Source organism: Echinops telfairi, unplaced genomic scaffold (genome assembly GCF_000313985.2).
Source record: "Echinops telfairi isolate 266 unplaced genomic scaffold, ASM31398v2 ScPeMD7_60;HRSCAF=208, whole genome shotgun sequence".
NCBI lineage: Eukaryota > Metazoa > Chordata > Mammalia > Afrosoricida > Tenrecidae > Echinops > Echinops telfairi.
Genome location: NW_022103958.1, coordinates 34,010,387 through 34,027,078, shown reverse-complemented (window position 1 = coordinate 34,027,078; position 16,692 = coordinate 34,010,387). Strand labels below are relative to the sequence as shown.

Here is a 16,692-nt window from a genome sequence, read left to right as displayed (position 1 = left end):
AAAAAAAAAAAAAAAAAAAAAAGACCTCCCAACAAGAAGAGCAACAACAAAATTCTTGGACCACCAGGTGGCATCCCTGGGGAATTCTGCCAGACATTTAGAGAAGACAGAGAATGATGAGATATGCCCTAATTCATTCTATGAAGCGAGCATAATCCTGCTACCCAAACCAGACAGATACCACAGGAAAAGAAATTTGCAGCAAAATGTCCTTTATAAATCCAAGGGTGAAACTCCTCAACAAAACATTCCAACAGTGTCCTCAAAGTGTGACACGTCATGGCAAAGTGGAGTTCATTCTAGCATGCAGCTAGTTCAACATCAGACAAGTCCATCACTATCCGGAGAACAAAGGGAAAGAATGATATCATCCTCTCGATGGAGGCAGGAAGAGCCTAAAAGCCAAGACCTTTTCTCGATGAAAACCCTAAATAATAGTGGAATAGAAGGGAAATTCCTCAATATAAGTCAAGGCATATTATGAATAATCAATATTATCCTTAATAGAGAAAGACTGAAAGCTATACCCCTGAAACTGGGAATAAGAGTTCCCCGCTCCAGCCACTTGTAATCAATGTATTAGAAGTGATAGCCAGAGCACTAAGACAAGAAAAAGAAATAAAAGGCATATAGATTGGAAAAGAAAAAAGTAAAATTATGTCGATCCATGGATGCTATGATTTCAGAAAGAAATCCACAAAAGTCCACAAGAAAGCTCTGGAGTCACTAAGAGGATGTGCTGGCAAAGTGAGGGAGCCCTGGTGGCACCATGGTTACACACTGGGCTGCTAACTGCAAGGGGAGCAGTTCAAAAGTACTAGCCACTCTGAGGGCAAAACACAAGGCTTTCTACTCCCGTAAAGGGTTACGGTCTGGAAACCCACAGGGCAGTCCTACCCGGGGCTAGACGGTTGCTGAGTTGGAATTGACTTGATGACAGTGAGTGAGTGAGTTATCAGCAAAGGCAACAAACAAAAATCGGGTCTCTATGCTCCAGTAGTATAAAATCTGAAAGAGAAATGAGGGAAACTTCTATTTTAAACCGCTCCTGAAAAGACTAAAATACCTAGGGATAAATCTAACCAAGGCCATGAAAGGACTTATGGAATGAAAACTATAAAGCACTGATGAAAGATTAAAGATGACTTAAAATGGGAAGCGGGTCCCTGCTCGTGGATTGGAAGACGTAACACTGTAAATATGTCAATGTTACCCAAAGTAATCAATAGGCCCAATGTAAGTCTGGCCAGACTTCCAACAGCCTCCCTTTATGGAAACAGAAAAACCAGTCCTCAACTTTATGCAAACCAGCAAGATGCCCAAATAGCTAAAACCATGCTAAATGAGAAAAGCAAGAGTAGGAGAGCTTAAATTCCTGATTTTAAAGCATACTACAGCTACAAAGAGCCATCCCTAGTGGCACTGTGGAGTAAGCCCTGGGCTGCTAAAGACAAGGTCAGCAGTTCAAACCCATCAGCCACTTGGTAGAAGAAATATGAAGCTGTCTGTCTCGTAAAGATTTACAGTCTCAGAAACCCCAGCGAGCAGTTCTCTTCTGTCCTATGTAGGATTGCTATGAGCTGGCATCACCTCGATGACAATGGGTTTTGAGGGTAAAAACTGCACTAATAAAACAAGCTGGCACTCGTATAATGACAGACACACAGATCAATGCAAAAGAACTGAGAGTCCAGAAGTAAGCCCAGACGTTTTGGTCACTGATTTCAGACAAGGGTATTAAGTATATTCAGTAGGAAGAAAGGAGTCTCGTCAATAAACCGGTGGTGTTTTGTTTAGGGCCCTTTGAGAAAAGACCGAAGTTGTCAAGGGTTTCCATTTACATGGATCCACAATCCATGCTCCTAGAAGCAGCAGTTGGGAAATCAAAGGACACACTGAATTGGGAAAATCTGTGACAAAAGATCTCTTTGAAGGCAACATATGTACAAACATGCCTGATGCAACCAATGTATGGATTGTAACAAGAGTTGTAAGAGCCCCCAATAAAATGATCCTTTAATAACAAAATAAAAATAAAGAGTATAGTGAGCCAAAAAAAAAGGTGCAAGAGATCAGAGGTTTTATTTTGAAGACAAATATGCACCTGACCCAAGGTATTGTATTTTCATTCGCTTCATACGCGTGTGTCAGCTAGACAATGAATAAGGGAGACCAAAGAAGAACTGATGCATCTGCATTATGATCTTGGCAGAGAATCTTAAAGACCAGGGGCCTGTGGGAACAACAAACATATCGGCCTCGGGAGAAGTACAGCCAGGATGCTCCTTAGAGGCAAGGATGGGGAGACTTGGTCTTACATACTTTGTACAAGTTATCAGGAAAGACCGGTCCCTGCAAAAGAAAACCATGCTTGGTAAAGGGTCAGCAAAAAAGTGGAAGACTCTCAATGAGACCGATTGACACAGTGGCTACAGTGGGTTCAAACTAAATAATGATGAGGATGGTACAGGACCAGGCAGCGGTTCCTCCTCCTGGTGAGCCCGCTCCCATCCTGATGTCCCATTTGGCATATAATCCAGTTTCTCAGATTATTTGCTCAGCATACAGATTAAATACAGAGGGTGAAAAAATAAAACCGTGACAGACATCTTTCCTGATTTAACCATGCAGTAGTCCCCTAACTGCCTCGTGGTCTCTGTACAGGTTCCACATGAGCACAGTGAAGTGTTCTGGAATTCCCCTCCTTCTAAATGCTATCCATAGTTAGTAATAATCTACACAGTTGAATGCCTCTGCAAGGTCAATGAGACAAGCAAACATCTTTCTGGTATTCTCTGCTTACCGCCAGAACTCATCTGACATCAGCAATGATATCCCTTGCTCCCCATCCTCTTCTGAATCTGGCTTAAATTGCTGACGAACCAAACTCCCTGGAAGCGGACAGTCGATTCTGAACTATAACGACCCTACAGGACAGCATAGAACTGACCCTTTGGATCTGTGGACATTGGTATTCCACCAATTCCTGGAGCTTTGTTTTTGCCAGTGCTTTCAGTCCAGCTTGGACACCTTTCTTCAACACCATCAATTCTTAAACACATGCTGCCTCTCAAAATGGTTGGATGTCCACCCATTCTTTTTGGTACATGGGCTGTGTATTTCTCCCACCTTCTTTTGATGCTTTCTGAATCAGTCATTATCTGCCCATAGAACCAACCCTTCAACATGGGAACTCCAGGCTTGATGGTGTCCGTTCTTTTGACTCATAAAATGCTGTGTTCTTCCTTCCCGGCTTTCTAACGTGACGTGTTCATGCATTTCAAGACAACACTCTTCTTCCTCATCCCCTATGGCCCTGAGAGCCTTTCTGTTCAGCTCTTTGACTTGATTTCCCCCATGAAATGTCGCTCCTCTACATTCAAGAGTATCACCCACAGCAAGCTTACAGAGGAAGAGTCAAATCAGGTGGACATGCCTGATTGCACAGCTCCTAATTCGATCTACCTTGACACTCTTCATCCATCCCAATGTTGGTTACTGATAATCTCCTGCCTGCCAGGCCTGCCTCAGGTGATGGGGATTCGGCCATAAAGAAAGGGGCACATTGCGCTCTTGGAATTTACAGTTCCAACACCAGACAAATAAGGATTCAACTTAATGTGTATCATATGAATGAGCATGAGTACCACAAAGGAGCACTCAGAGTGCATTCAGAGATGTGAACAGAAAAAGACCGACGCAGCCGGACTCCCAGGCCACTGGCAATACGAAAGAGCCACTGGCCGGATGCGCCTGAGGACGACCAAGCAAGCACTGCCTGTCATAGCGGGACATCGAGCGTAGCATCGCTGGCCTGCGGATGAGTCTTCAGGGAAGACACTAGTATGTCTGAAAGTCCTGCCGAAATGGAAGTCCTTCCCTTAATTCATTCACCTACCCGGACCTCAGGAGCACCTCACTCCTGAACACAGAGCATTTGACAGTTTGCTGGGATCCTTCATACAGATCCACTCACTGGAACCTCACAGCAGCCCCAAGGAGAGGGCAGGCAGGCTGGTGTATTACCCGACTTGGAAGTCAGGAAAGCCAGTCTAGCCAGGTGAAGTGACTTAACCAAGAACGGCCAACTAGGAAAGCACCAGATCTGCCATCCAAGTCTCCCTAGAGGCACCTCGGGCCAGGAAACCATCCATCTCACGTTCCACAGCCTCAGGTCACTGAGCCTGGCTAATGACACCCAGAAGCCGCATGAAGTTCCTGAGACCAATAATCAGGGACATTGAGCAGCTTGGGAACGGTTTCTAGAATGCTGCTCCAGCAGCCTGGAGACACAGGTACCCTTGCCAGCTCTCCCAGATTAGAACAGGTTCTCTTGGCCTCTCTCCAAGTGCTTCTGACTAATAGAGAAAAGTACTTTTCCATCGCAAACACTGCAGGCAGGCACCAGACTCCTGAGGGGGCAGGGCAGAGCAGAGCCCGAATCCCTGATTCCCATGCAAACTGTAAGGGGATGCTGATGGAGGAGAACGGCCCCTGCTAACCACCCACCACCGGGCATGTCAGTCTTGAGCAGTGTGCCTCGATTCTGACACTGTTGACATTTGGGGATGCCTAATTCTTTGTTGGGGGTCGATGGTGGCCCTTGCAGTGTAGGATGCTAAGCAACATCCCCCAGGTGTGACAACCAAAAATGCCTCCCAACCCTGCAAACGTCCCCTGGGGGACCATATCACATTCACCGGTCTAGGGTTGCTGCCTACGGGGAAAGAAATGTCTTCTTCCTTTCTGTCACCCTCTTCCATCCCATCGCCTCCCATCTCTCCTGGCCAAATTGGACTTGATTCATCAAGAGGAGCCCTGTGGTATAGTGGTTACGAGTTGGGCTGCGATCTGCAAGTCAGCAGTTCAAAACCACCACCAGCAGCTCCCAGGAAGAAAGGCAGCTTGCTATTCCCATAAAGAGTTCGACTCGCAGAAACTCACATGAGCAGTTAGACTCCAGCCCCAGAGGGTCTCTGTGAGTCAGCATCAACTCGATGGCAAGGAGGGTTATTCAGTTTGGGTTTGGATTCATCAGCGTCACATACTGAATGCTTCCCAGGAGAGGAAGCACGCGTGTTGGATGTAGTCCTGGTGTAGGTCCCAGGAACACTTCATCACTGGAGTTGTGAAAACGAGAGTCAAGTAATGCCTTGTTCCATTAATGAGCTGTTTGTGACCCCGCTGGGAATTCTTGTTCCCATGAATGCGAGCAGCGGAGGCTGATTAAACTGGAAGCCCTTCGAGTTTCTGCTTGGTGGCACTGGGCCAGGACAGGGGCTTCCACTGCTGCTAGGAAGAGCACAAAGACGGGGAATCAAATAAACAGCAGGGCGCTCCCATTTACCCAGAGACGACCAGGGCCCTCCATCAGCCCCGCTCTGAACAGTTCAGGACTTGGGAGAATGAGGGAAGTGACGAAGAACACAAACGAGAGAACTGAGTGAACACATTAATTAGACAGCCAAAACGTTACCCAAAACGCTCGCTCTCCCGAGGGGGTGGCGACCTGAAGTTGAGCTCCACAGCAGCTGGGTGACTCACACAGTGCCAGGAGTGTGGGCTCCAAACTCCCACCCCTAGAGCTGGGCTGCTGGCCCAGCCGTGAGCATCTGCGTGCGCTACAATGCTCCGAAGCAAAAGTCCCTGTAACAGCCTCTTGATGTCTTTCATTAACCAGCTCCATAACTAGTTAAAGGATGGACCGACAGACTCACCCAAGCTCATTGCCATTTGTAAGCATATTGTACTGCACTGCAATTTTGTGAAGACTAACCACAAAACGCCTGCCTGGTAATGCCCAATGACACAGACTACTGCATACAGTGTACCAAAATACTCTCTTCTTCACCTGTTTCTGGGTGAATGAAATACACTGTGCATGCAAGATTACTTTTCCAAAGTATTGGTCGGTCTGCCTTGGTAAGATACGCTACTACGTTGACTGGAGCTAGCACTTCGCAGGCAGGCCAACGTGAGTTTGAACCTCATCCACCACGTCTTCCACAGTGGCCTTGGGACCCTTGTTGAAACTCCGAGCCTTGGTTTCCCTTGCCAATAAAGCACGGATAAACCTGCTCACTTCCTGGAAGATTAAATGATTTAGCACATAAAGTATCAAAGAGCCAATACTGGCACACGATGCTCAACACAAGTTGTCCTGACTTGATTTTCAATCAACAGATGGCCAGGGGGAGGGGTGGCAGCGCCGAGGACGAGAGTCTGCATCACAAAAATTAAACAACTGTATTATGTTGACATGACTCAAGTGAAACCAGACCAATAAAACAGTGCCTAGTTGCATTTAAAGGGCCCTCATAAAAATGCAGAAATAACGTGCCATAACAAAAGAAAATAATTTGTTCACAGATGTTTGAAAAGTACCCTCAAGTTGTTTATCCAGACCCTGACTTTATTTAGTAATAATTTGTGTACAACGACTTTGCAAACAAACACAGCTCATTTCTAAAAAAAAAAAAAGTGAGAGAGAGAAAGAGAGAAAGAGAGACCTATAACTATGTTTTGAAGGGTAGGGGATCCCAGGTCAGTGTTTCTCCAGCTTTCCTGCATGAAGGAAAAACCGAGTGAGCTTCTGATAGTGCTGTTCTGATTCCGAAGGTCCAGGCTAGTAGGGACCTGAGTGAAGCCAATGGAGCTGGTCCAGAGACAATTATGAGTAGCAAGGTCCTAGGATGCCCTCTTCACCTTATGACATCTGGCAAATTCTATTCCACCTTCAAAGCCACTCCAGATTCAACATACATCTTCTGAAAATCCTTCCCTAACCACACTCTCCACAGTTGCTATGCTACCCCTGAACTTTGCACTTAGCTCTACTATTACAGATCTACTATTGGAGTGCAGTGGACTTTAATTAGAAACCTGTCTCCCAAGGACAGTGGCTCTGTAAAGGCAGGGATTGTCTCAAGCATGGGGCCTTACCACATCAAGAGATCTTCGCTACTTGTTCGGGTGGACGGATACTTATTTATCTTTGTGTTCTTCGACGTTAGCTCTAGCTACACATTCTAGCTAGAAGACACAGCCCACGTCTTCTCTCTGTTACTCCAAGTCTTAACATGTGCTCAAGAAGCACTCACTGACTGTGAGTCCAGAGAAACTGGAAACTTCTATCATGAACCAGAGGCTTCCCCCACTGAGCTCTGGTGTCATGGCCAGTCATGTGTAGACTCTATGAAATGGAAACAATTGACACAGGAAAATGGAAGCTTCTCGATGAATTAGCGGGGATAAAGACGTGAGCAAGGCCAATATGGTGCTTTCCCTCATTGAGTGAGAGGTTGGGAAGAAACGGCGGTCAATGAATGCTTCGTTTGGGGTACCAGGCCATCTAGAATCCAAAACAACGTTCCTGCCTCAGCCTGGAAACCTTTGACATTTTCCAGGGCTTTCCACTTAGACGCGAGTGGAAATGCAAATCGTCCATCTCTTCAGCTGTGACCAGGCAAAGGCTCTCCATCAACTGAAAACAGAGTGATGTTTGCTGCACTGGGCTCCTCAAAGCCTCTGGGGCTCCGAGGACCAGGAGTTAACCTAAGGCCAGCTTGCCTTTGTTGGCTGTGTTAACAGTGCTGCCTGACTGCAGAGCAAGACCGTTTCCAGTCCTTATAACTGTCATCAAAAAAAAATTATAATTGATATCCTTAATCCCAAGCACCCATGACTGTTTAGACAGCTGCCCCCAGCTACTCTTACCAAACACAAATTTTCGGTTGCTCTCTCACCTGTCTGGGCGGCCAGGTGTGTCCACCCACTCCAGACGGCAGTGACCTTTTCATTCTGAAAACAGCGTCCTTCTATCTTCCGGGGTACAGGAAGGAAAGCATCCTGGGTTGCCAGTTGCCCATGTTTGTTGCTCCCCCAAACATACAGCTCTCCTGCATCTTAAATCAACACAAGGGGAACAGAGGAGGTAGAGGAACGTCAGTTCTCGGCGATGGGCAGGAGCACAAGTCTGGGAGAGAAGTGATTAAAAGAAGTTTTCTACTCAGGCTGCCAGGCACGGTGGTGAGCGGGTCAAGGAAAGACACAAAACTCACGTGCAGTGACAGTACGATGTTTCTGAAATCCTATCTAGAGGGAACAAGGCCAAAGTGTTCTCAGCAATTCGTTAAGAAATGGGAATGTGTAACCTTTTTCATGGACTCATTTAGCAATTGTTTATTCAACATCTGCCATGGGCAGCAAGGCATGTCAGTTTGTGACTCCGTGTGTTTTTCCCTTGTTTCTAAAAATTTTTTTAAAACTATGTGTTTGCAAAAGTAGATTAACTTTTTAAGGTAACAGGTTAAAAGACACATCATACAAACATTAGCTTTTTAAACCTAAGATTATGTAAGGAAGCTCCAAAAAGTTTGTGGGGAGATGGAATCAAAAGATAATGAAGGAGAGGGAAGGAAGATGGCTGTCAGATAGCAACATGGGAGGGGCTGGAAGAGCCATCAGAGAAGGGTCACAGAGAGGGGTCACGGTGTGTGAATTGTCTATCAATACAACTATTGGGGGAGATAAGGGAATTTTCCCACAAACTTTCAGAAGCCCCCTTATGTTTCACTACATGCACACCCTACCCATCAAAACACTAGAATGCCATCTGTGTTGACATGAAACATCGTAATAGGGCTCTTCTGTGCATGTCTCTGTAACTCCCACCAAATAATTGGGTGTGACTGTGCAAATCGAGTGTGTAAAGCCCTAAAAGAGGGGACTGGTCAGTCTGGGTTGCCATCCCCCAGTATATGAGAACCTTTTCAGAAGCAGGAACAGAGAGACTTTCCAGGGCCATCAGAGAAGAAGAGCCATCAGTGGAACACGTTTGAAGTCCCTACGTGAAGTGGTGGGAGCGGAAGAAGCCACGTCACACTGCGACCAGAGACCGTGAGACAGAGCACAGGAGCAGTGCCAAGATTCTGAGTGTGTGAGGCAGAGCAGCAGGCAGGTTTCCTGACCCACGGAAACCAGAGGCCACAGGGCCATGGGCCTGAGAGGCGGGAGACACGAGAGATAGAGAGACTTGGCTGCCGGCTGGAGAGGTACTGCTGTGCACCAAAGACTAGATCTTTAATGTTTTCTGAGACCGACTTTTGGCAAACTGCTAACCTTTCAAAATCCTGAGTGTTGTCTATGAGTTGTGTGTGGCCATTGCAACGAATTAAGAAACCCCGAGCAATAGAGTACCGTGGGAGGAACAGCTGGTGCCAGAATAGGGTAAAGGAAGATGGAGGTTGGAGACATGTCTGACTTCTGCCTTGTGGTAATAATTGGCCTGGGGCTGGTATGGATTCTCCTTGTCTCCTGTGTAGCTAGAGGAGGTCAGAGGTGGCCTCTGTGCTATTTGGGCACATTACGTCGTCATATCTGTGTAACACTTGAGCTCACTTGAGTCTCATAACCACGTGTGCTATGGAAGCCAAGATGCAATTGACTGGCACTGTGATTTAATAGGAAGAGAACAGATTCCGAATCAAATGACTCTGGCTTCTATTCCTGGATCTGGTAAGAAACCTTGAACAAATCACTTCCTTCCTCTCGAAGCCTTGGTTTTGCCAGCTGAAGGAGGATGGGTGGTCTGGAAGGGCACACACTGTAAGTGATGGCACTGGTTACAAGGCAGGTGGGTGACTATGGAAACCAAAATGCACATCCCTCGCTAAGCAGCATTCACATTTGTCTTTTTTTTTAACCTGAAAGCCGTACAAAGTGAGGCTGTGGGCTACAATTCGGTCTCTGGGTGGTCATTTTGTGACTCCGTGTGTGATCTCTAGGAGTTTCTCTGACTCTAACATTTTAAGGTTCTACAACTGTGCGATCCTATACAGTAGCCACTAACTACTGGGCAAACCGTTTCAAATAAATTAGAAATAGATCAATTTCAAATACATATTAAGGTTCTACAACGATGAAGTTCAGTATAGTAGCCATTAGGCACTGCACCAACTTTTTTTTTTTTTACCAACTATTTCAAATGAATTAGAAAAACGTCAAAACAGTTCCATGTGTGATTGATCAAAACAATCTCAGCGCTCTCATCTCCAACCTTCCCACAGTGTCAGGACAGCCTGGGGCAGGGGAGTGGAGAGGGAGGAAGCCTTGAAAGTGAAGTGTAAGCTTCACTTTCCAGAAAAGTCTTCATTGCCTCCCAAGGGAAAGTCACTGTGGCTGAGTGTGTCGGATGGAGGAATATACAGAGGGATAAAATGAGAGGGGGAAACAGATAAGGCAGAAAGACAGATCAAAGAGATCAGGTAGATAGGTTAGACTACTACTCATTTAAAATAGATTAAAGAAATATATACGTAACTAGATTTAGAAAGCTATATAGCTATAGATAGATGAGGTTTAAAAGATACCTAGGATTTTAAAAAATGAAAGAAAACATGGAACTAGAAATAAAATATATCCATAAATTTTTTAAAAAGATACCTAGATAAATAAGTAAGCTATAATGGGGCCTTTTAGGCTAATCAAAAAACAAAGAGACAAACAGATTAGAGAGATGAATAAAATCATTTAGATTGAGATTAAACAGCAGGAGAGCCTAGGTATATTAGACACCTACATTGATTAAATAAATATGAAGATGGTATACATGGTGCAAAAATTCCATTTACTTCCATTTTTCCACTAATTTTTTGGAAGGGCCTCATTGATACTTACTGTCGGTTACATGACTTTTACTGAGAGGGACACACAAACAGAGGGATAAAATGAGAGCAAGAAACAGACAAGGCAGAAAGGCCTGAGAGGAAAACAGTTTGTCACCATGTACAGATGAAAACAACACACTCGGAGGCACCAGAAGTGAAGCTAGGCTTGACCCGAGTGTCTTACACACACACAACCTCAGAGCTACTCACAAAGCACAGGTACTGGGCACAGGAGGGTGGTCCCAGAGGTGAAGTACTTGGCCTGAGGTCACAGCAATGGCAGAGCCAAAGGCTAGGACCACCCCTTTATATCACAAGATCAGCGGGTTAGCCGGTCAGGTTCAGAATGCCGTTTGGCAAGTGAAACGGAAAGAGGTGGTACCTACCTGTTAATGAAGCCGAGTGACATGAGCCAGCAAGAACACATCTTACTTTAGAATTCTCTAGGCCTACCAAGAAAGAGAAAAATATTTTTATTTTTCAATTACATTTATAGCAGAATAAGTTGGACAGAAGAGGGGTCCGGGAAGAAACTCTGGGCCAGACTGACGTCAACAGCATGTAGCCAAGACAACAGCTAGCATGGCTGGGAGACCAGGTGTACACAAGGGGCCTGGGCAAATATGTGAATATACAGATGATAAAGATACTCCTTCTCAGTATCAGAGAGGAGAAATACACCTATGAAAGGGGAAGGGCCAGAATCAAACATGTACTAGTGGATTTTGATTTGGAGATATCAGGATTCAGGCCTAGCTTCTAACACAGGCAGATAAACACGCAGAGATGTATGCATGTATAAGTATTGGTGTCATGTGGGTGAGACATCGGGCCACTAACCACAGGGTCAGTGATTCAAGCCACCAGAGCCACTCCTAAGAAGAAACACGAGGCTGTCTGCTCCCATAAGGATCCCTAGTCTCAGAAACCCTATGGCAGGCGGGGGATTGTTGTTTTTAACTTTTTATTGTGAATTAGGTTGGCATTTACATATCAGATCACCATATTTGCTTTCAACAACTTATCAAATCTCCTATAACTTGCCCCATTTCTGCTTCTCCCCTGCTTGCCCCACGTGTGCCCCTATCTCCCTCGTGTACGACATGATCTTCCCCTTCACCCAAGTTTCACACCTTCCCTCCTTTCCCCCTCCTACCCCTGCTAAGCAGCAAAGTCTGGCTTTGGCTTTGTTCTTAGCATGAAAACCTTTATCTCGATTTTTTTCCCCTAACAGTGGTTATGTAGCGTATTGGTCCTTTTGTGGTTGGAAGTTTGGGTAACCTGTGAAGAAGCACAGTCTTGCTTTGTAACTCGCCGTGAGGAATGAGCGAGAAACAGCCACCATCAGAGAGGAAGTCCGGCCTCTAGTGGCCAGATGAGGAAAGACTAACCAGCAATCATTCCAGATGGGGTGACAAGGAGAGAATGACAAGTGGAAAGACTCCCCCAAATCAATGCTGAATCCCACTGTCTCCAGAGCAGGCCCCTCCCACAAGAGACTATTTAAATCAACTCAAATAAATAACATTTTTTATTCCTTCTGGTTACAGGTCCTGCACTAAAACAGAGACTAGAATAATACGCAGGTCCTGCCCCTTTTAGACAGTCATCATCTCTGGCATGTGGGAAAATGCATCAACAAGAATAATGCACCAAGTGCCCCCCAAGCACCTGGAGAAAGCCCAGTGGCAGCTAGGAGGAGGAAGTCTTGCCTGAGGAAGCTGGCTCGAGCAAGGCCTTGACAAGCCCTCAGGGCCTCTCCGGGAGGGGAGGAAGGAAAAGGCATTTCAGGCCGAGGGCACAGTTTGCACACAGTAAGGAGAACTCCGGACGAACCCAGGAAGCAGGACATTGGTTAGGCACGCAGGAGTCTTGGAGTCAGGTGATACGGACCGCCTGAGGAATACCCTCCTGACGCCACCCACGGGCTTCGGGGAAGCTAGTCCCGCCTTCAGCTGAGAAGAGCACCCTCCGAACAGTCAGTGAGCCCACCAGCTTAGACATCACGCCCATGGTGCCCTACACTTCCCTTTCCACCTCCACTTGCACCTTGCTCCAAGCACACGCCCGGGGAGTCGATTCTGAGCCGACAGGGCAGACGGGAGCTGTCCGGCACCGTTTCCACAGTTGCAGATCTTTAGGGACGTAGATTGTCACATCTTTCTCCGGCGGCGTGGACGGTGGGTTCAAATGGCAGACTTTAAATACTGCTTTAAATGCTGTGCCCCCAGCCCTCCCCCACGACTCTCTACGGCCCCTCCTTTGTTCCGAGCTACAGGAGTGCTCAGACAGAGGTCTCCTGAGCCGGTTTTCTTACAGGCAGTCCTCCGTCGCCCAGGCCACAAAGTACAGGAGTGAGAGGAAGAAGAGGACCATGGAGCGCAGAATAGAGCAGAGGGGAGCTGACACAGACAGAGAGCAGGAGAGAGGCGGTGAGGCTGAGTGCAAGTGAGAGAGAGCTTGGCAGACCAACCACCAACCCAAGATCAGCCAACAGACCTGCTGCACAAAACACTCGCTAACTGCTCCGCAGACGGCCTGGCAGAGCCCGCCTGGCCCCTCTCTACATCCTCTTCCCAAGTCTGCTTCCCTTTGGGGAGAAGCAACTGCGAGTACAAGGCACAGTCCTTCCGGCTCCTCACTCTGGCATGTACCTGCCTGCAGAGAGCAAGCTGAGAGGGCAGAGGGTACGTCCTCCAGCACAGGTAGGTTAAGTTTACTGTGGGACACAAAATTTAGAAACTGACCACTGCTCCATGCCCTCTCCACACACCTAAGCCAGACCCTCCAACCTAGCTACTCTTCTGAGCTCCACTGACCTGAGTTCTATCGATCTCACAGTGGGTTCCAAACTCCGGCAGCAATGAAAGATGGGTTGATTGTTGTTGTCATTAGTGCCATTGAGTTTGTTCGGATTCATAGCAATCCTATGCCGGTCCTGCAGCATCCTTACGACTGTTATGTCGGAGCCTGCCACCACTGTGCCCATCCCCTCCTCGAGGGTCTTCCTCTTTATCACTGCTACCCTACTTTACCACGCAGGATGTCTCTTTCCAGGGACTGGTCTCCCCTGATAACATTCTACTTTTAAGAAAAAAAACAAACTCACTGCCATCGAGTGATGCTGACTCATACCAACCCTATAGGACAGGGTAGAACTGCCCCGGTGGGTTTCCAAGACGGTCTTTTTTTTTTTTTTAATCTATTTATTGGGGGCTTGTACAACTCTTATCACAATCCAGCCATACATTCATTATGTCAAGCATATCTGTACTTTTGTTACCATCATCATTCTCAAAACATTTTCTTTCTACTTGAGCCCTTAGTATCAGCTTATTGTTTCCTCTCCCTCCCTCGCTCCCTCCCTCAGAATCCTTGATAATTTATAAATTATTATTTTTTTCATGTCTTACACTGTCCAATGTGTCCCTTCACCCACTTTTCTGTTGTCCATCCCCCAGGGAGGGAGTTATATGTAGATCATTGTGATTGGTTCCCCTTTCTCCCCTACCTTCCCCTTACCCTCCTGGTATTGCTACTTTCATTATTGATCCTGATGGGTTTATCAGTCCTGGATTCCTGTGTTTCCAGCTCTGATATGTACCACTGTACATCCTCTGGTCTACCCAGATTTGTAAGATAGAATTGGGATCATGATAGTGGGGGAGAGGGAGCATTAAAGAACTGGAGGAAAGTTGTATATTTCATCGTTGCTACACTGCACCCTGACTGGCTCGTCTCCTCCCCGTGACCCTTCCATAAGGGGATGTTCAATTGCCTACAGATTGGCTTTGGGTCTCCACTCTGCACTCCCCCTCATTCACAATGATATGATTTTTTTTGTTCTTTGATGCCTGATTCCTGATCCCTTCGACACCTCATGATCACACAGGTTGGTGTGCTTCTTCCATGTGGGCTCTGTTGCTTCTCTGCTAGATGGCCACTTGTTTATCTTCAAGCCTTTAAGACCCCAGATGTTATATCTTTTGATAGCTGGGCACCATCATCTTTCTTCACCACATTTGCTTATGCACCCGCTTTGTCTTCAGCGATCATGTTGGGAAGGTGAGCATCATGGAATGCCAGTTTAATAGAACAAAGCGTTCTTACATTGAGGGAGTACTTGAGTAGAGGCCCAATATCCAAGACTATCTCTTTACAAGAGTAGAAAGTCAAATCTTTCTCCCTCAGAGAACTGCTGATCCTGTGGTTAGACCATGAAAAATCCCAACAAGACTAAGACCAAACCAACAGCAGGTTGAAATACCAAAAACAAAATCCATTTACCCATTTTCTGCAGGCCTACGTCTCTCCTTCCTGACAAGGAGTAGCTGTAGGAAAAGAGGACCTCACCTGTCACTTGGCTCGGTTCCTTTGCTGTCAAAAACAATGGGAGTGTCTGCCCAGGACACAGCCGCCGTCCAGATGATGCCAAACCAGTGCCCCACTGGAACACGATGCCACTGGCTTCCCCCAATGGAGCAAAGGAGCAAACAGAGAAAATGTACATCAGGGTGAGACCACATTGTTCTTTGAACCTGACTGTTACAGGAGATCACCAATTCATCCTCAGTGGACACGAGTATAACGAACAGACGCATTGCTTCAAGGGAGGGCCTGAGACTGGTCACAGAGATTACAAACAAATTAAAAATCTTATCTGCGAGCAAGGCAGTCTAAGACCCACAAAGAAAACTCCAATGTACTAAAACGTCTTCCAACACATCCCAGGACACTCCTCCAGATGTAAGTCACTGGAATGACACCTTGTTCGCATTGACGCTTCGAGGACAACTCAAGACTCCAGTCTAAGCCTTAAAGAGCCTTGAAGACCATCAAGACCACCCTGCACATTCACTAGCTTTGGAAACAGAAGCCTTTAGGAGGATGTGATTTGCCTCGGGTCACACAGGGAGTCATTAGCAGACGAAAGACTAGGACTGACTCAGTTCTCCTGACCCTTAAGGAAGTGCCCTAGCCACTACATCAAGAGAAGGTTTCGAACCACCACATAAACACAAACACACAATCGCAAAACAGCTTACCACCAGCCTTGTCATCTTAGTGGAATGGGTTCTTGTTCCCACATCCACTAGATCTAATGTGCATACCCATGTTCTGAATGCCATTCAAATGTCTTGATGAAATGTTACGTATTTTCTCTACAATTAGATGTATGCAACTAGGACCAATTCCCCTCCCGCAATATTGGGGCTCATCACCTATGGGAGGAGTATGTTACCTCCTATAGCCAGTGATCTAGGCAGTAAATAGACCACCCTCCTTTGGGAGAAATAAACTATAATACCTGAGCACAATGTGAGCTGAGCAAATTGTAATGAAACCAAACTTACAATCTTTGCCACAAATCAAGGAAAGGGGAAGAAGAGAGAGGAAAAGCTACTATGGACTAAAAGTCACTCGGAAACGTTTGTGCCATGAAAGACCGCATCAAGAAAGTGCAGAGACAACCCATACAATCAAGTGTGGGGGTGCCATGTAACTGATGAGTTTAATATCCAGGATCTATTTTCAAAAACTCCTACCGCTCAACAGCATAAAAACACACAGACCTACTGAAAATTGGGCAAAGACCTTGAATTGATACTCCAACAAAGAAGATGCATAAATGATCAATAGGCACTTAAAAAAGATGTTCAAGTTCATTAGCCATTACTTGTCGCTGCCAAGTTATTCCAGCTCCAAGGAAACCCACGTCAAAACCACAATGACACCCTACTGCACACCCACTGGGGGTGTACCATGAGGAAGCCTGAAAGTAAAAGTGGTGGCAAGGACGTAGAGAAGTGGGAATCTTCACCCCTCACCAATGGCTGGAGGAAAATGGCTGTTGATTCCTCAAAAAGTTAACGAGAGGGTGATCATGTGGCCCTTCGTTTCACTCCTAGGTAGATACCCCAAAGACTTCAAAGGAGGTTGTGCAAGCAGATACTCGTACATCCACGTTCACTGTAGCATTATTCGCAATGGCCAAAAAGTGGAAACAAACCAAATGCCCATCAAG

At 46.3% G+C, this 16,692-nt stretch overlaps 1 protein-coding gene across 3 annotated transcripts in view; it reads right to left on the bottom strand.

The window, feature by feature from the left end:
- The window catches only part of SERGEF (secretion regulating guanine nucleotide exchange factor), a 250,436-nt gene that overhangs the window by 219,094 nt on the left and 14,650 nt on the right, over nt 1–16,692 (bottom strand). For 2 of the 3 annotated variants that reach the window (XM_004711623.3, XM_045291045.1), the window contains exons 6-8: nt 15,021–15,134; nt 11,054–11,116; nt 7,746–7,904 (exon numbers count right to left, since the gene is read on the bottom strand). In XM_004711623.3, coding sequence (XP_004711680.2) covers nt 7,746–7,904; nt 11,054–11,116; nt 15,021–15,134 — 336 coding nt within the window. The remainder of the gene's footprint in view (nt 1–7,745; nt 7,905–11,053; nt 11,117–15,020; nt 15,135–16,692) is intronic. The other variant, XM_045291046.1, reaches the window with a different exon arrangement.